Below are 18,309 nucleotides of genomic sequence, written 5' to 3'. Positions count from 1 at the left end.
TTGGCCTGCACTCTTCCCACTATTTCTAGGCCATAACTAGACCTGGGGGCCATGCTCTGCACCCCAAATCTTGGCACCCCCATGTGATGAAGGATGGGTGACTATTCTCGTGAAAGGGAAGGTGCCAAGGAGATTGCACAGTCTACCCATAGGAACCAAGGAAGGACATTTGCTCATGTATACCCACCTACCCCAGCAGCACAGCCCCCTGCAGAGTCTGGCCCACCAAGGCCTCCTCAGCCTGACCCAACCATGGAGTCTCTTCAGGGACAACAGAGACCTTCTGGGCAAGGTTAGAGCATTTGTGTGGGAATATTGAGATCCTTCCACCCAGGGCAGGGAGGTCAAGGTGTCTCTGTGCCTGAAGTCCTTCTAGGCTTTGCCCTCTGGGGACCCCCCCAGTACCCCATCCCTTGTCTAGGTACCCTGTCAAGGCCATCAACATAGGGGGATAGGTGTACCCAGTGGAGAGGTGAGTGGGAAATGCAATCCAAGGGCAAGGCCTGTGGTCTCTGCCTGGGAAGGGCCAGTAGTAGGGTTTGCATGAAGGTGCAGGAAGGTGCTCTGCCCTCTGGGGATGCCAGATGCCCCAGGACCCCCTGTCTCCAATTTCCCACTGTGGATCGCCAGCCTTTTCTATGGGTAGGGCTCAGGCTAAGGATCCCTCCATACAAGACCTCTCAAGGGACTGTGTTCCTGAAAGAGCTACAGGCCTTCAGGGAGCCTTGGGGTCCTGCTACCACATTAACCGCTTCAGGAAGTGCTGAGCTAAGAGGGCTGTAGCTCTGTGCACGTGTGTGTGTGTGTGTGTGTGTGTGTGTGTGTGTGTGTGTGTGTGTACTGTGTTGGTGTAAGCACATGCACAGGGCTGGGAGTCCTGGACTCCCATGTCAGGACTGACCCCTTCAGGGAACCTCCAATGACTTGTAGAGCCTCTCCCAGGCAACTAAGTTCCCAGCCTGCTATCTGCTGTCCCTGCAGAGCAACATCTGTACAGGTGGGAGCAGGTGGAAAGCTCCAGACCAGCTCTGAGTAGCACCTGAAGACCTGCCTGCCCTTGTTAGGGTCTTCTCTGAAGACCCTAGTTTGCTGGGGGAAAGCACCTCAGAATGCTTCTGCTCTGAGACTCCTGGGGTGGCAGAACAGGCATCCTGCTGCAGCTGCCCAGAATGGAAAAGATTCCAGAGTAGGGACAGAAAGAAGAAAGGAGCAATGGCAACTAATCTTTGGCAGGACAACCTCTGCGGTCACCAGGGAGCCCAGCACAGCCACACTGAGATGTGCTTCCTTCCTGCAGTGAGGGGGCTGACACTCAATGGCCTGCTTCTGGCTACAGCTATCCTGAATGTCCCTCAGGCTTCTGGAACTAGAGGGTCTGTTAGCATGCAAGATCTCTGCCCAAGAGCACAAAGTCAAACGTCTACCTCATGGCACTTGAAGAAGGGAGAAACTTCAAGGGTGGCTCGAATGGCCTTCAGTCGGTCCCGGTAGGCAATCTGGGAACAGAAAGATGGCCAGAATTTTATACACTGAAGGCAAGGGGATGGATTTTCAGACCCCTTTAGCCCCATTCAGAGTTCCTGAATTAGAAGTGGAGTGATCTGAACCCTGATCACTTACTCCAACCTCTTTACCTATCAACAAGGAAACTGAGCCAAGGAGACCCGAGTGGACTCTGGGTGCCACCTTTTTCCACCCCACACTGTCACGTGAACAGCAGGTACAGAAGAGAGATGGTCCCAGAGAACCCTTGAGGGGCTCCTGCATGAGGGGCCAGCTGATCCTGAAACACCAGCAGTGTGGAGGTGGAGGTGGAGTCTAAGAATCAGAGGCTAAGATGTCTTCCTGAACACAAACCGCAGTGCCCTGATTTTTAAAGACAGGGTACATGGGAGAGCCACAAACATCTCTGCCAATGGCCTCTCTCCAGAGCCCTACAAACTCCAGTTGTGCTGTGTTGGCTTCAGGGTGCCCTGTTCTTCCCAAGTGCCAGCTCTGTGGGTCTCACCACCAGGGCTGCAGGGCCACCAGGGAAGCTTGTAGCACAAGCTCCATGCCCATAGGGGAAGCAGTAATATAGCCTGGCAGGGCTGGCCACAGCTCACTAGAGTCCCCTGCTAGGAAGTACATGGTGGCAGCATTGCTAAGGGGCTGAGATCCTCCCCAGCACGTGGCCCAGGAACCAGTGGGCCTGGAATCCAATGTATTCCCCATGCCTCCAGCCGGGGAGCTTTCAAGGGGCCAAGGAGAGCCTCCCCAGCTGGAAAAGGAGGGAAAGAGACTTCCCAGCCCCAGCTGGTACTATCTTCTTGGAGAAAAGGTTATCTGGAGCCCCTCCCTTTGTAACTCCTGGGTCCTGGTCAGAAGGTGCATCTCAGAGGGGCTCCAGGCTCACACCCCAGCCTGCCTGGATCTTTGTCACAGGACACTTATGCTTGGTAGTGGCCCAACACACCCCAACTTAGTTGGAGGGTCAGCACGTCCTGGTGGGCAGAGCATCTGTCTCAGTCTGCTCACTGCCACAGCAGCCATCATAAAAGGAATAACTTTGTCATAAGCTTGTATATCCATATCCCCAGCTGACAGCTGGGGAGGGCAGTGTGATCCTTAAGCTTACCAATCTCATTCAGCCTCACAGGCAGTAGAAGCCTGGCTAGGCCCAGAGGCATTGGCAGTGTGGGGCCAGCAGGTTGCTGGCTGTGCTGGGCAGGGGACCCAGTGCCTTCCTGGCTTCCGAGTCAGGCAGATTTGGGTATGAATTCCAGCTTTGTGCTTTCCTAGCTCTGTGTCTTTGACCTCTCAAATTTCTTATCTGTGAAATGGGGACAAGAATGTCCACCTGCACCAGAGGGTTACCAAGAGGATTTAATGAACACTTAGTACAATACCTGGATGGCAAATGTGCAAGAAATCCAGCAATGGTCGCTCTCTAAAGAGGATGGAAAACATTCTCCAGAGCTGTGAGGTGGATGGCTAAGGCAACGTGAATGACTGTTCACAGAGCTTCCCTGTACATCCATGAATGTTGGGAATAGCCACATCACTTCCTCCTCACCTTCCAAGCAGAAGTTGGGGCCTGGGTTTTCTGCATGTGCACTGTGGTCATGGCCTGGCTCAGGCAAGGCCTGGACAAGGATGTCCAGAGTATTCATGGTTACCCCGAAACCCAGACTCACCAGGATGTTATGATTTCCTTTAGTGAATTCTCTGAAGGCCTCAGTAACCTGCTCCCTTGTTTTGGTCTTCTTAAAGTCCCTGTTCACAGAACCATCTTCTTTCTGAGAAGGAGAATGACACCCCACCAGGAGGCAGTCAGCAGAGGGCCCACAGGTGGATTGACATTCACTCAACAACAACAGAGCAGGCAAGACCAATTATGACCCTCAAGATGCTCTAGGGCCAGGGGAGACAGCCCAGTAGGCAGGTATGGTATAAGAAGGCAGGTGTGACCAGGAGCAGGGTGATCATCACACAGCGTGGCCAAGGGGAGCCTGACCTGGGCCATAGTTGAGGAGCACACAGATGTGGTACTGGCATCCTAGGCAGAGTGCACCTCATTAGGAAGCAGCTGGAAATGCCGGGGCATCTGGGTCAAGAATGGAAGCATGTGCCCCTGGAACACCCGTCCTGAGTGCAAGCAGCAGGGATTGAGGGAGGGGAACAGCAGTGTTTTCTACTCAGGGGCCTGGACTTATCCCCACTATATATGCTACCCTCCCATTAGTTACTTGGCAGGTATCTGGGTATCAGAGTGACTTTTGCTATATCACATTGCTTGTGTTCGAGTTACACTTCTTTTACTTAATGTTGGTCCCAAAGCACAAAAGTAGTGACGCCATAAATTTGGATTTGCCAAAGAGAAACAGTAAGTGCTTCCAACAAGTGAAAGGTGAAAGTTCTTGATATAAGGACAGAAAAAAATTTGACCTCTTTGCTGAGATTGCAAAGATCTCCAATAAGAACCAATCCACCAAGAGAGTGGGACGTCAGGCTTCTGAGAAGGAACCTTCATTGTGCTAGCAACAAAAGAATGGACTAAAAAATGGGTGATGTTCAGAAAGGCAAGAAGATTTTTGTTCAAAAGTGTGCCCAGTGCCACACTGTGGAAAAGGGAGGCAAGCACAGCCTGGGCCAAATCTCTGTGGACTGTTTGGGAGGAAGACAGGTCAGGCTATGGGATTCTCTCACACAGATGCCAATGAGAATAAGACATCACCTGGGGAGAGGATGTACTGAGGGAGTATTTGGAGAATCCCAAAAAGTTCATCCCTGAAACAAAAATGATCTTCACTGGCATTAAGAAGAAGGGAGGAAGGGCAGACTTACTAGCTTACTCCAAAAAAAGCTACTAATGAGTAATAGCCACTGCCTTATTTATTACCAAACAGGAATGTCTCATGGCTTTTTATGTGTGCCATAATTTAATTGATGTGATACACCAGAATTCATATCAGGAATGACTGACAAAATTATTTTTGTTGGACAGTCCCGAATGAAGTAAAACTGACTTTTATTTACCTTAATATTCTGGTTATACTCCCACTTCAGTAAATTCCATCACTGTTTCCCCTTTTTAAAGTTATGGTTGGACTTAATTAGTAATGTTCAGTATTTCACAAAAATGGTGAATGACATCTCAAAACTGGTTTTATATTTAGGTTTATATAACTGATTATGTGAATATGTTTAAATACAGGGGAAATCCTATCACTCTCTCAAAACCAAGCATGCTTCACATGTGTTTCAATTCGTGTTCATTAGTCTATTAAAGGTAATGGTTGAAGATAAGAAAGCAGAAGCCAGAAATATTTTTATTGACCAAGTCAATTTAATTAGAAGTCCCTATATCCAAAATGCTGTCTTTTCCTTGTGGAAAGACATTTTAGTGTGGTTTATGTATAATATTAAAGAATATTTAACACTTCTCAAAAAATAAATGATAAAAACAAATCTACCCTTGAAGTTGTGAAGAAGGAAAAAGAAATTTGTACCAGTTCTACAGTTGCAACTCACACTGCAAAATTTGTAAACTAAACTTTATCACAGATGTGTATGTACATAATACATATGGGGTCTGGTATAGTATGCACTTTCAGGTATTCACTTTGGGTCTTGGAATGCCTGCCTGGGAGAACTACTATATAGGTTTCCTGAAAGCCAAGATCTAATTTTATCTCCCTGCCTCTGCTCCCTGGTTACCCCAAGAAAGGAGGGCTCTGGCAGGAGCCCTGACACTCGGGCCTGTCCCTCCCTGGCTGGAGATAGCTGTAACTTCACAGTGGCAACCTCCAAAAGAACAGACGGGTGGCTGGGGCCCAGGGAGTCCCCAAGGTGCATGGGAGGGAGTCCTGGGTGGAGGCACCTCAGCAGGCGTCTTCCCCATGGGCCCTCTGCTGGCCAGGGAGGCAGGTGAGATGTGCAGTCAGCCGCTCTGAGCCAGCAGATGGGCTTTGCCTGAACCTATAGATGGACAATGCAGGGACCAGGAGCACATCCTACTGGGTGGTGGTGGGAGAAGATAAAGTGGAGGGAGAAGCCCGGTGAAGAGGAGGAAGAAGAGGAGGGGGACAAAGAGAATGTAATTTGCAACCACTCTGAGGGTTGTAGGCTACAAACATAAGGGAAGGCTGGTTTCAGGAGACGAGGAAGGGGCAAGGAGATTTCTCAGGTCCCAGCTCACAAGCAGCTGTCCCGGGGGAAGGTGAAAATGGTTCCCACAGGCCACCGTGGGCAGCAAGTGAGACACTGGTGACTGCAGAAACTCACATGTAAATGTCATCTGAAGAGGCAGACAGGAGGCTCCCCTCCCTTCAGCGGGGGAGTGGGGACTCAAAGACACCCAACCCTACTCTGTGGTTGGACTCTGGAGACAAGTGAACTGAGACTGGACAGAGAAGGGGAGAGCCAAGGGCCCTGTAGGGACTGCTTTGGAGGGCTGCCTGAGACCCCTGAGAGGGTCCCTCTCAGCCCTGCTTCCTGCGGGGAGGTGCCCTCTGAGTCTTTCTAGCAAATTTAACAGCAAGGGACCTGGGCAGGAGCTGGAGACAAGGGGAGCCTTCCTAGACACTTCTCAGGATACTAAAGAGGAAAGAAGGGAGGATGAGGTTTCCAAGGGCCCCTTCCTTGCCTCCTGTGAACAAGCCAGCTTCCAGAACTACTACCTCACTGGCTGGCTCCTTTTGGGGCTTCTCAGTGCTGGGCAGGACTGAGTTAAGTGGACAGTCCTCACAGGACTGACTGCTGGAGAGGGCTAAAAGCCACTCCAGCTCCAAAGCCTGAACTCCCTACATGGCCACCTCACCTGTACCTCAGGTTGAGGAGTAGGTCAACAGCTCCAAATGTCTGTCCCTGGGGCTGAAGCCAGCATCTTGGGCCTGACCTGGTCTAAGCTCACAGACTCTGAAGGGTCCTGAGGACAGTCAGGAGCTCTGAGTCTGATGCTGGCAGGTCCCTCATCATCCCACTGTGAACTGAGCATCCCAGGCAGACTTGGGCCACACCTTGCTGGTCTCACCTTGATGCCCTCGATCCTGAAGCCAAGGGTGGCTGTGGAGCTGATGGTCTCCCTCCACTGCATGTACCGCGGCTTGGTCACAGCCCGCTGGGCTTTCTCCTCCTCGGTCGGGGCTTCAGGATCCACCTCGATCATTTTCTGGTACATGTCTTTGCGCAGGCTGGGCTTCTTCCGGGCTTTGGTGAGCTCCTCTTCCAGGTATGTCCTGCATGGGAAGTAAGGTAACATGAGGACTGGGACCTGGCCCACAGCTCACCTGCCACCCCTCTAGCTGCCTGGGTGAAGACTCTAAGCAGCCTGTGCCTTGACCAGGGTCAGTCTGGCAGCCCCTGAGATGAGGCATGTTCATCATTCAGGATGAGCCAAGTACCACTGGGGCTGACCCGAGGAGAAAGAGGCAGGCTTGCTGGATCAGAGCACCTACATGCAGACCACCCTGAAGACCTGGCAAGTTCAAGGAGCTCTGAGGGAGACCCCCACAGGGCCCAGCAGAAGAAGGAGGAAGAAGGCAGAGCAGCGGGTGGCTTGTCCTGCTCTTCCAGCAAGGGTGCAGGTGGAAGAGGTGACTGATGGCAGGGTCCACTCAGGACCCCTGGTGTGCCCCCTGGCTGCCTGGGACACTCCCATAAAGTGAGGGCTTCAGAAGTCAGAACTTGTGTTGGTTGGAGAACTCATTCAGTCCTCCCCACTCCCCCATTCCAAGACAGCCTAAGGCTAAGTCTGCCCTTAAATGTCTCTGGCTCTTTCTAAGCACACAGGACAGGCCAGAAGTGCCCTGTGAAGGGGCCAGAGTGCTGATTGGAGAAGCCCATACTCCAGAGGAAAGATCAGAACTTCTGAGACTCTGCTTTGTCCCAGAGACCTGCCTGGTGACCCCCTCTGCATCCCTGACCCCAGAAAGCCTGAGAAAATGCATCCCACTAAATTGCTTCATGCCCTGTCCTCTATACAAGCAGGTGGGCATGCTGGATCAACTGGCAAGGGCCATTGATGGAGGTAACAGGGGCAGGGATAGCACAGAACTTGAGTAGCCCAAGACTGAATTGCTGGTCTTGGGCTGTGGGGACGTTCTCCCTGCTCCAGAACATATCCTCAAACTTCCATCACCACTCCAAACTGGAGTGGGGGTCACTCACTCATTCCTCCCAATCTCCCCTTTTAAAGTTCTCTTGTCCCTCTATAACAGGTTCAGATGCTGCCCAAGGCCCCTAAGGAAGCTGAAATCAGCAGTGTCCGTTGCAGGATGGGGAAGTGGTCTCCCCTTTGCCCTGCGTGGGTGGGAGCTGCCGTCAGAGGCTGCCCCCCATCCTTCCCAGTCCCCCACTCTTCCTGTCTGTCCCCCAAGCCTTGTTCCAATACTTCTCACCACACGTTCTCCAGACTGCTGGTTTGGAACCCATAACAGAATGAACAAAAATCCACATCCTACAGATGCTAGGTTTCCAAAACCACTTTACCAACTGATACTTGCACTGAAAATAAAGGAAACAAAATCCCCAAATCTTTGGGTATGAACTTGGACCTGGTCATTCAGGACCTTCCAGGAGATGATGAAAACTGTATGGGGGAGGTCATTAACTTTGGGTTGGGCACTTGTATGCATGTGCAAGAATGCACATACATATTCACATCCTTGTACACATGCACACACACGACACTGCATGTAGAGCCAGGTCAATGACAATAGGCTGTCTGTGGATCTGTAGGTACTATGTGGCTGGAACAAGGGCAGCCAGGCTGGGTCAAGGGCTCCATGCTCCTAAGGGCCCTGCACAGACCTGCAGAGTAGGTGGGTGGCTGCACTTCTGCAAAGGGCTCTCAGTAGTTCTTTCAACAGGAAGTAGCCTTCAGTGTTAAATCCCTGTTCACATGGACCTTTCTCCAAAAAGGGTCCCTGCAACTCCATCTGTACAGAGTTGCTTACCCCCAGAAGAGGAAGGGGCCTGAGGGGCGCTATCCCCAAGGGCAGCCAATTGGAAGGGTCTGTGGGTCTACTGCAAGGTGAGCTCCCTACCACACACTCGCCTCCACCTCAGAGGGAAGATCAGAGCTCCATCTCATACAGAGGAGCTACTCACACAATGACTGGACTCTGGGAGAGGAAGTGACCCAAGACTAGTTAAATGAAGGAAGGCAGTTCCTATGGGGAGCCAACAGGTGGCAGACCAAAGCCACCTACAGCTTCTCAAGGGCCGAGTGCTAGAAACCCAGTTCCAGTTTCCCCTCTATCCCCTGGTGCAGATGACAGGAAGACTATGCCAACTCTCCACGGGAAGCCACAAATTCAAGAACAGCCCCCAGAGCAGTTTGAACATAAGTCCACATGAAACTGGGGGCCCAAGAAGCCCCTAATTCAAGACACTTTCAGCATCTGCATAGCCTCTTCCTTAGCACCACCCACCTACTGCCACCCCCCCACCCCATCATGGTGCAGCTGGGCTTGCTGATGGGCCTTCCCACCACTTCAGTAATATGTCCCTTGTATTCTGAGACCCAGTGTTTAAGGTGGCCCCAGGTCCCAGTCTTACTCTGGGAAGGATGGGACATAATCTAGGGGTGACCAAGGGGTACTGGTCTTAGGAGAGACTCTGAAGCCAAGATTTTTGGACCAAAGTGTTTGGGAGGGCCACTGGACCAGTACACTAAGGAGACCCCATGGAAGTTGGGTACATGGCAGGTGCCAGGCTCCAGACACGGTCTTAAGATGCAGTTGGATCACCCTGGGGCACATCTGCATTCTGCCATGGCATGACAGGATGGCCCTGGTGATACCCAGGCTGGGTGTCAGAAATCTCCTGCTTAAACTACAGCATGGCCCATCTTCCAGGTAGGCTGTGGGATACAATGAGATATGTGACAGAGGACAGGGGCAGGGCATGCAAAAGGGCTCTTTTAGGATATGTGTGCAGGGTAGATGAAGTTGGGGTGGGCTTGGTCCTGGGGAAGACTCTCTTCTCCCCTCACACCTCCTTCTTTCTTACCCACCCCAGGTCTTTGCCTGGCATGGCATTTAATGAGTCTGGGCTTCCTAGTCTCTCTAGGTTCATGCATCCCTCCCGAGAGTCCTGGGGTGCAATGGGAGCGACACTGACGAGTCCAGGGGTGGTAGCAGCCTGGGCTGGGAGATGGAGCTCCTGTGCCCTGCAGGCTTTCAGGGAGCAAACAGGCCCAAGGGACAGCCTGGCCCTGGGTCTGGCTGCAGCAGGAAGCTCCAGGACTGTGACTTCCAGGAATAGCTAGCCCCAAGTTCATGACACAGGGTGCACTTGTTTGGGCGTCTGCGTGAACACGAAACAGAATATTTTCCATGTGTTCATGAAACAACTTGAAGCCCTCTCCCTGCAGGTAAGGCTGAGCCCTCCGCTATTTGGGTTGGAAGGAAAAGCTGCATCTCCCCTTGAGAAAGCACAGCCTGGTGTGCCAGGGAGGGGTCTTCCAGGGACAAAATAAGATTCTGGCAAAGAAGAGCAGCCACGTGGTAGCTGGAGGGACATTTTGCCTGCTCCCCACACCCAGCTCCCAGTGGGCCGAGATAATGAGGGCCTTGGATAGCGGTAGGAGGTGACCGGGCACAGTGTAGAAACAAACAAAGAGGCCTGTACTTCTCCATGTCCCTGTCCCTGCCCTGGGGAGGCAAAGGCAAGGGAGCACCAGGCAGCCAGCTGGCGGGGTCTGATTTTAGGACACAACTCCCAAGAGAAGTGAGGAGGAAGAACAGGAAACCTGGCTGGCTTGGCCTACTTCTCTCCTGGCCTCCGTCTCTCTCACACACACACCCCTCTTTCTCAATCTCCTCACAGAAGAAGTAAACTATTCAAAGCAGACACAGGCTTCAGCTCTGAACTCTGTTTCTCAGTGCCTGGGAGGGGCACGGGGGAGCCCGTGTCTGCCATCCAGCATGGGCATCTGCAGCCAGGGGCCAGGCCCTCCAGGGTGAGCACAGGGTGCTGGACACCTTGTGGGCTGATAGCTTCAGGGAGGTGGCACCAGTCTCCCAGGGAAAAAGGAGCTGCATGGGGGTGGGGGCTCTTGGGATGGAATGGCCAAAGTTTGAGAGGAAGTAAGAAACCCTGCTGCCAAACTAGGGGCTCAGGGCTGCCTGGGTCTCAGGCCTCCGGCTCTGTTCTCTGCCCTGCCTCCTCCTGCCCCCTTTCCTGTCTCCTCTTCCTGCCTGGGTTCTCTCCCAGCTTATCTCCCTGGACAGAAGGCAGGCTGAGCCTGGGCCACACCATCGGGAACCTGGAGGGCAGGGGGTGCCAAATCTGCCCACAGGTCCAATGCCCCTCCCAGTCTGTGGGAGGGTCAGACCCCTGTAGCACCCTACTCAGGGTTGGGGCCATTTGTAGGGTGATCCACAATGGAGACTTCTAAAGCTCCTGGGTTCCCTCCCCAGTCACACTCACAGTAGGCGAAAGTTTGTTTTTGTTTTTTGGCAGACCAACATGTTTGCCACCCAGTTCTCTTTCCTCCTCTCTATTCCTGTACCCCCTGCAGCTTTCAATAACAGGAGGTCATCATCTCCTCCCTACTTGGTACTCCCTCACCCGCTACCCAGGAGCCATCCCACCTGTCAAGGGGCAGCTTTTTCTGCCCCTCCCTGGGGATCTGGCACCCAGCCAGGGCCTCATCCTTGCACCTGCAGCTGTTGGCACCTGTTTCAGATCAGCTTGCCAGAGTGGGGAAGGAGCTGTCACGACAGAACCAGGATCTCTGTGCCTTCTACACGGAAGGGGAGCTGACTTTGGGGTGGGGTAGGCTACAGTTGATCGAGCGGCCCCCTTGGCCTGCCTCTGGGATGCCCTAAAAGCTGTCTGGTATCTGCTGCATGGCCAGGTGTGGTGACTGGGTCAAACACTCCTATAGCAAGGAGTCTGGCTCACCTGACGCCCATCTTGCAGTCCATCACACAAGGAGAGTCGAAGTCAGCCAGCAGGTCGTCCATCTGGTTGTAGCGTTCCCCATCCTTCACCACGTCCCCATGGTAGGCAGGCACGAAGGGCCTCAGCACATCGGCCATCAGTCGATCCAGGCAGCGTTGCTCTGACTCACAGTGCTTCTTTAGGATCCGGCCATTGGCAGCCTCCTTGAAACTCCCTGCAGAGCAAATGAGAGGAGGCCCACATCTGCAGCCCACAGAGGTACCCTCCACCCACAGGACAGCTCCTCCATCACAGGACCTGGATCTCCCTGGGATGCTGCAGTGCTGGTTAAGCCTGTGGCTGAAGACATGCCCATGTCTCCATGACACGCACTTTAAGGGGAGTGGGTCAAGTCCAGCTCCCCCACTCACCAATTGCAACCCTGGGCTGGCTCTCCAGCTCCCCTGACCCCAAGCTCCTCATCTGAAGATAGAGGCTACCAGTGCTCACCACTGGAGGGTTAGCAGGGCTACAGGAGAGATCTCTTCATTTCCTGATATCATTACTAGCGTCCCCACCCTCATGGTCAACCTGCTTCTCCAGCATGAAGGCATCTCCCAGTCTCAGGAGAGGAAAAGCCCTGAGAAGACAGGATTCAGTGCCATGACAAGGGAGGCAGAGTGAGCTGGAAAGCAGGGGTCCACGGTCTGGGGAACTTGGGCAGGGTTCCTGCCAAGCCACACCTCTGGGTAAGTATTTACAAAAAAGTGTCCATCCTTGTGCCTGACTTTTGTTGGGCCAATGTGGTTGGGAGACATTAAAAAAAAAAAAAAAAAAAAAGTCAGTCCCTGTGCTAGCCTGAAAAAAATCTGCAGGACCATAAACCCTAAATCCTCAGGCAGTCACTCACTAAAATGTCCAATGCATGCTGAGGGGTCCCCAGAGGGCTAGATGATTCTGGAGACTTTAGTTCCAGATGTTCCCTTCTCCTGTCACTGATGGGTATGAACTTGAACCTGGTCATTTGGACTCCAGTCAAACTCCCTGGCCACTTCCACCAGGTGCTGGCAAGCTGTAGTTGTGGGGTGCCCTGTCCACATCTTCTACCAGCTTCCAACTCTTTTGGGGCAGAGACTATACGTCCATGAATGAGGTAACCCCTGATCCACATGGGTGCAAGCAAACAATAGGTGCTCAATGAATTGGTTAGCTCACTCTTTGTCCAGGGTGACCATTGGTGCACCAGCTATAAAGATTGGTGACTTCATCTGTTTTACTGAGTAAAAACGGAAGAGAGATTGAGAGAGAAAGAAAGAGATTCGAAAGATGTTAGAGACAGAGAGAGGGACAGAGGAGGGGAGGGTGCGAGGAGCAGGGTGGCATGGATTCTAGAGGTCAGTGGTCCACGTTCATTTGCAAGGCAGTGTCAAAGCCACACCTTTCACAGCGGTGGCTGTAACTGCAAACTAGAAAGTCTTCTGGAGTGAAGCTGTTCTGATACTTTCATCCCCAGGAGCCCCAGGGTCTGGCCCTCCCCTCCCACATCTGCAAGGTGGCTTCCCACACACAGAACAAGTCCAGGAGAGCCGTGTCTACCTGCGTGTCCCGCCAGCTGGATCCAGGGATACTTCTTCTTGAAGGACATGACAAAGGGAGACCAGTGCACCATATTTTTTATTTTTCTCCATGATTTGCTCTAGAAACAAGCAAACAAAAAAGTTCTACATTAGAAAGACAGTCACGACTTCCCCATTAGCATGTCACTCACTGCCTGTGGCCACAAGCACAGATGCCCTTGGGGGGCTCCAAGCACCTTCCTGCTGTCATCTATGCAGTGCAGTCACATGTGGCATTGTCGCATTTTACAAAGAGGCTGAGCAAGATGCTCAGGGGACCTCCGGGACAAGGGTCAGGGACAGGGGAAGGAGGAAAGCAAACTGTTCCCAATCAGTGCTCCCCTTTCTGGACCCTTTCCCAGTTCATCCCCTTCTTCACGGTCCCCCTCAGTTTCCTCATCTAGCAAGAGACAGACAGCTGGTCCACCTGGCTTCTGGGATGAATAGACAGCAGAACTGTGGAAAACGCCCTCCCTCATTGCCAAGTGCAAACCTCCCTTTTGAGAACAATTAGAGCCACCCACTGTCACCCAGCTGCGATGCTGCACTGCACATTTTATTTGCAGATGTGGTAGCAACAGAGGTAGCTCTTGCCTGCAAGTGGTTTGAAGAAAGGACTTTAAAAGGACTTTAAAGGGACTGCACCTCCCACCCATGGCCTCAGTGTCCACAGAGGTGAGCAAGCCCACAGCTCTCTCCTCTTCACTATACTTTCTTCTCAGGACATTTCTTGAGTCAAATGGTCAGACACATCAGTGGGGGAGGGGTCCTTTGGGCAAAAAGGAGAACTAAAGTTTATTGAGCATCTTATTTTGTTTTGACCACAAGCATACAGGCAGTCATTACTATTTCCATTTGCTCCTGAGCCTCCAAGTCATAAGAGAGAAAGCTGGGATTTAAATCAACCTCATCTTGGACCCAAACTAGGTGCCCTTCAACAGATAAATGGATAAAGAAAATGTGGCATATATACACAATAGAATATTACTCATCCATAAAAAAGAATGACTTTATAACTTTTGCGGGTCAATGGACGGATCTGAAGACTATCATACTAAGTGACAGAAGCCAATCCCCAAAATCCAAAGGCGGAACGTTCTCTCTAATATGCAGATGCTGACTCACAACAAGGGGCGGGGATAGAAGTTCTGTGGATTAGGCAAAGGGATTGAAGGGAAGGGAAACGTAATGGGAATAGGACAGACAATGGAATGAATCAGACGTACTATGCTCACATATGAATACAAGACCAGTGAAACTCCACATCATGTACAACACAAGAATGGGATCCTAATTAGAATAAGTGATACTCCATGTATAATATGTCAAAATACACTCTACTGTCATGCATATCTAAAAAGAACAAATAAAAAATAAAATAATTAATCTCATCAATCGACTTAAAAAAAATACTTTTCCCCTCCCAGAAGGAAACATGTCCACAGGAGGGAAATATCTTTATGTTAACTTTAATAAGGATGGGACTACAGTGGTGGATCAAATTTCCAGCTCAAAAGGGAGGGAGAGACCCTGTAGTAAGTCTTTCAGGGTCCTGAGAAAGTGGGTACCTGACCAGCCAAACCAGAGAGCAAAAGCCACAAACAAGACTCTGAGCTGGGAAGAACAAGGAGATGATGCGGGGAGGGTGGGTTACTCTCTTTTCCTGGTCTCTAAAAGCACCCAGCAGAGCCCAGTGGAGAGAGTGGAGGCTGCAGAATCTCAAGGTGAAATCAGCCTCCTTTGTGTTTCTCTGCTTGGCGAGGCTGCACGGTCATCAGCTGCTCTGTGATCAAGTTTTCAAGTAAAAATCTGTTGAAGGAGAGGAAGTCTTCCCCACTGAACCTGGCAACTTCTGTCCCCTTCCCAGAACCCTCACCCTGCCCCCAAGACTGACTGAGTTCTTAAGTGAGGGCAGCACAGTGCAAGGCCATGTGACAAAGAGCTAGCCTCTGTTGACAAGGATGTTTTTCCTAGATGGTGCTGATGGAGATGACCAAAGGAGGCTCGGGGAGGCTGTAGCCCTTCTTATCTGAGCTCCCAGAAGGCTGTGCAAACGATGGGGGCAGACAATGCGTGAGGGCAACAATGGAGGAATTACCAGGAGAGCCAAGCAGGGGCTTGTTCAGCTCTCCCAGAGGCCATTAAGGTAGAGCCAAAGGAAAAATGCACAAACCCTCACCACCTGCCCGGCACATCCCTGCAGCAGAACTCAGAGGGGACAAGGGTCTGACAGGCTGTGGGCTGGGAGGAGGAAGAGGACAATGTGCTCCCACTCTGGTGCTCCCCATCCCTGACCCTTCCCTGGTAAGGAATAGCTAAGCTCACACTACCCTCCTCCATGACCCTTCTCAGGGTTTCCATTTCCTCATCTGTCTAGAAAGCTGGTCCGCCAGGCTCCTAGGACTGATGAACACGCTAAGGACCCTGGAAAATGTCCTCCCTCGTGCCAAGTGCAACGGTCCCATCTGAGGAAGATTAGAGCAGGCCATTGTCACCCAGTTGCAACAGTGCACTGCACATTTTATTTGTAGATGTGGTGATAAACAAGCAATCATGCAGGAAGTATCCCATGACCTTGGAGGGGCCATTCCAAGATGACTGCTGGGAGCGGAGTGAGGTGGTGGTGCCCACCTGTGGTCCCAGCTGCTCAGGTGGCTGAGGTGGGAGGATGCCTGGAGCCTGGGAGTTGAAGGCCAGTCTGGGCAACAAGGCAAGTCCCTGACTTGAAACTAAGCAAAAAATAACTTCCAGAAAGGAGGACCTTTTGTGTGTGGGGTTCTCAGAGGATCACAGGCAGTTTGGGGAAAGACTCAAGAGGGAGAAGGAGAAGACTCCAGCAGTACAGACTTGAAGCAGCTGGAGCCAGGTCTGCAGACACAGGCTGGGAAGCCGTGGGAGGTGAGTTAAGCAGGTGAGGAGGTGGTAGATGCCCCATGCAGAAACTGGGACTCCAGAGAGCCGGGCATGAGTATGGGAAGGCAGCCAGGACCCTGCAGCTGGAACCCTGGCCCTCCTCACTGACGGCCCTTGAACAAGTCCCTGGCCCTCCTCCTGTCTGTTAAATGGGAATAATGCATAGACCCCTTTCTCCCAGGAGATGGAGCTATTAGAAGATTGTGTGGGCTCAGCGGTGTTTGTGGAGGAGACTTTAGGTCTCTGTTCACAGAGGGGACACAGGGGCCTCTGAAGATACCCTGGAAACAATCATTCTGGGCTAAACAGAGGTATTGTCATAGGAACTGGAGAATAAAGACCCCAGAGCCTCAGACTGGTTCAGACCCACACTGTTGGGAATAAGCTTCCTGCGGTCCCCTAAGGACACTGGGCACAGTGCGCCTGTGATCCCAGAAGGCCGAAGGAACCAATGCTGGACAAGGGAGCAGGACATGAGCTCAACAGAACATCTGAAGCTGTGAAGCCTCTCCTTCCCCAATACTTCTTCTGGACCAGGGGTTCAGAACAGAGGGGTGCTCCAGGGTGGGGATCCCCTGACCAGTTCAATGTGTCCAAGGCCTCCCAAAAGTCCTGAGCTCTGAGGAGGTAGGACAGCCTTTCCCACACCTCCTCCGTTTGGAAGTACTTCTTCACCATGAGAATGGGCATGTGGGGCCATAGCCACAAAAGTCCGGCCATCCCAAGGCTGCCCTGCCCTGCCTGGACAAGGGCTGTGGAATATTCCACTTGGGAAGAATGCCATGCCTCTGCCCTGGAGACTCCTGCCCTCCCCCGGCAGCAGCATGCAGGGTTTTTCTCGGGGGGGGTTAAATAGCAGCACCCAGGCAGCATCCAGGTCGCTGCCAAGCATTAAGCAGAAAAAGTTCTTTCCCAATCCAGGGCCAGGCGATGGAGAGGAGGGTGGCAGGGTGAAACACACCCTCCTGCCCTAGCACTGAGGGGCAGAGAAAAATAAAAGGATGAGAGGGCATGGCAGGATCATTCCTTTCCCATGGTGCGGAGATCACAGCATCCAGGTCAGAAGTCAGACCTGCTTCTGGTAGAAGCTGCTTTCCAGGCAGCGGGTGAGAGCGGGTTAGGCAGGCAGTTGCCTCCAAGTCCTGTGCTGCTGAAGGAAGCCAGAGTCTTCAGAAATTGATTCTGGGCTTCTTCCCCTGGCTAAGACAGGTGTCACAGCAAGGAGGGCAGCTGGACAACCTGGAGGAACTGCGGAACCTGGAGGGGAACGTACTGCTGTCAATCCTTGCCCTCTTCCGGGGGAGATTCTCAACAGCAGCCCCTGTGGCTTTGTAGTCTGAAACCGGATTAGAGACTCAGGCTTCTAGCTTCTCAAGCTGAGCAACCGGCAACACCAAAGTGCTCTTCAAATGCCTCCAACATGGTGTGGAGAAGGGCACCTGGGCACCTACTGATTTCACTGGCTTGGCTCCTCCATCACTCCCAGTCTTGAGGGGCATCCTCTGTGGACCCTTCCCAGAGTGCCCCCAAAGCGCTATATGCATGCGCAGTCCCCACTGGCATATTGGGCTTCAGGGTCCTCCGATGTGAATCTGAGGCCGTTGGGTAGCTGACTGATCAGATCTGCTGGATCACATTGCTGGCTGGCATGCAGGTCTGGGACCTACCTATCCAATGGGTAAATGAGTGGTATTCCTAAGTCTGCTGAGCATTATAGTGCAGGGGGACTTACTGCTGGCTGGCATAGCTCTGTCATCTCACTGGGGGATGAAAGGGCTCATTTCCATAGACCCGTATATATATCCTCCAACCCCACAGCCAGCACAGGGCCTGGTGTGTGCACCTGCAACTACTGTTATTTACTAAGCTCTGGCTATGTGACAGGCACTGGGCCAGGGGCACGTGACTTTGTTCTGACCTTCACAACAATCTGATTGATAGAGGAGCATTTTCTCCATTTTACCTCTAGCTCTGGGCTCAGAATTGCACAGAGCCCTTGAGAACCCAGGCAGAAATGATCTAATCTCCAGTGGGACTGCCCCAGCCCAGGCTGAGCTCAAGGGAGGAAGCCTAGATGGTCTCCAATTTCATGTGGTTATGTAGACCAGATTCCAAGCCTCCTGATGAGGTTCACGGTTCCTGGGGACATGCCATCCTCTAGCTGGTTCTCCCAGTCAGGCATCCCCAGTTATGCTACAGGGAAACACTGCCTTAAACAAATAAGAAGGCCACCTGGCGTAATCTACACGTCTGGTCTTTGTCTTCCATGAGGCAGGCAGAAGAGAAATGGTGGGGAGCAGGAAGAGGGGAAGGAGAAGCAAGGAACAAAAGTCATGGGCTGTGGGGACAAAAGGGCCTCAGGCCATCCATTTCTGTGTGCTTTAGCTATTGTCAGGATCAGCCACAT

General features: G+C 52.2%; 1 protein-coding gene and 1 pseudogene across 4 annotated transcripts in view; one reads left to right on the top strand and one right to left on the bottom strand.

Moving 5' to 3' along the window:
- ITPKB (inositol-trisphosphate 3-kinase B) overlaps positions 1–18,309 on the bottom strand; it is a 100,122-nt gene that overhangs the window by 3,567 nt on the left and 78,246 nt on the right. For all 3 annotated transcript variants that reach the window (XM_079106619.1, XM_079106620.1, XM_079106621.1), the window contains 5 exons: positions 12,970–13,069; positions 11,395–11,608; positions 6,515–6,719; positions 3,177–3,278; positions 1,425–1,496 (listed from right to left, as the gene is read on the bottom strand). In XM_079106619.1, coding sequence (XP_078962745.1) covers positions 1,425–1,496; positions 3,177–3,278; positions 6,515–6,719; positions 11,395–11,608; positions 12,970–13,069 — 693 coding nt within the window. The remainder of the gene's footprint in view (positions 1–1,424; positions 1,497–3,176; positions 3,279–6,514; positions 6,720–11,394; positions 11,609–12,969; positions 13,070–18,309) is intronic.
- LOC306641509 (cytochrome c, somatic-like) lies at positions 3,285–6,508 on the top strand (annotated as a pseudogene). The gene has a single exon. The product of its transcript is annotated as a cytochrome c, somatic-like (transcript).

Source organism: Sciurus vulgaris, assembly GCF_902686455.1.
Source record: "Sciurus vulgaris genome assembly, chromosome: 12".
NCBI classification, from domain to species: Eukaryota; Metazoa; Chordata; class Mammalia; order Rodentia; family Sciuridae; genus Sciurus; species Sciurus vulgaris.
Note: the sequence above shows the minus strand (reverse complement) of the source record. Positions and strands in the feature narration are given on the sequence as shown.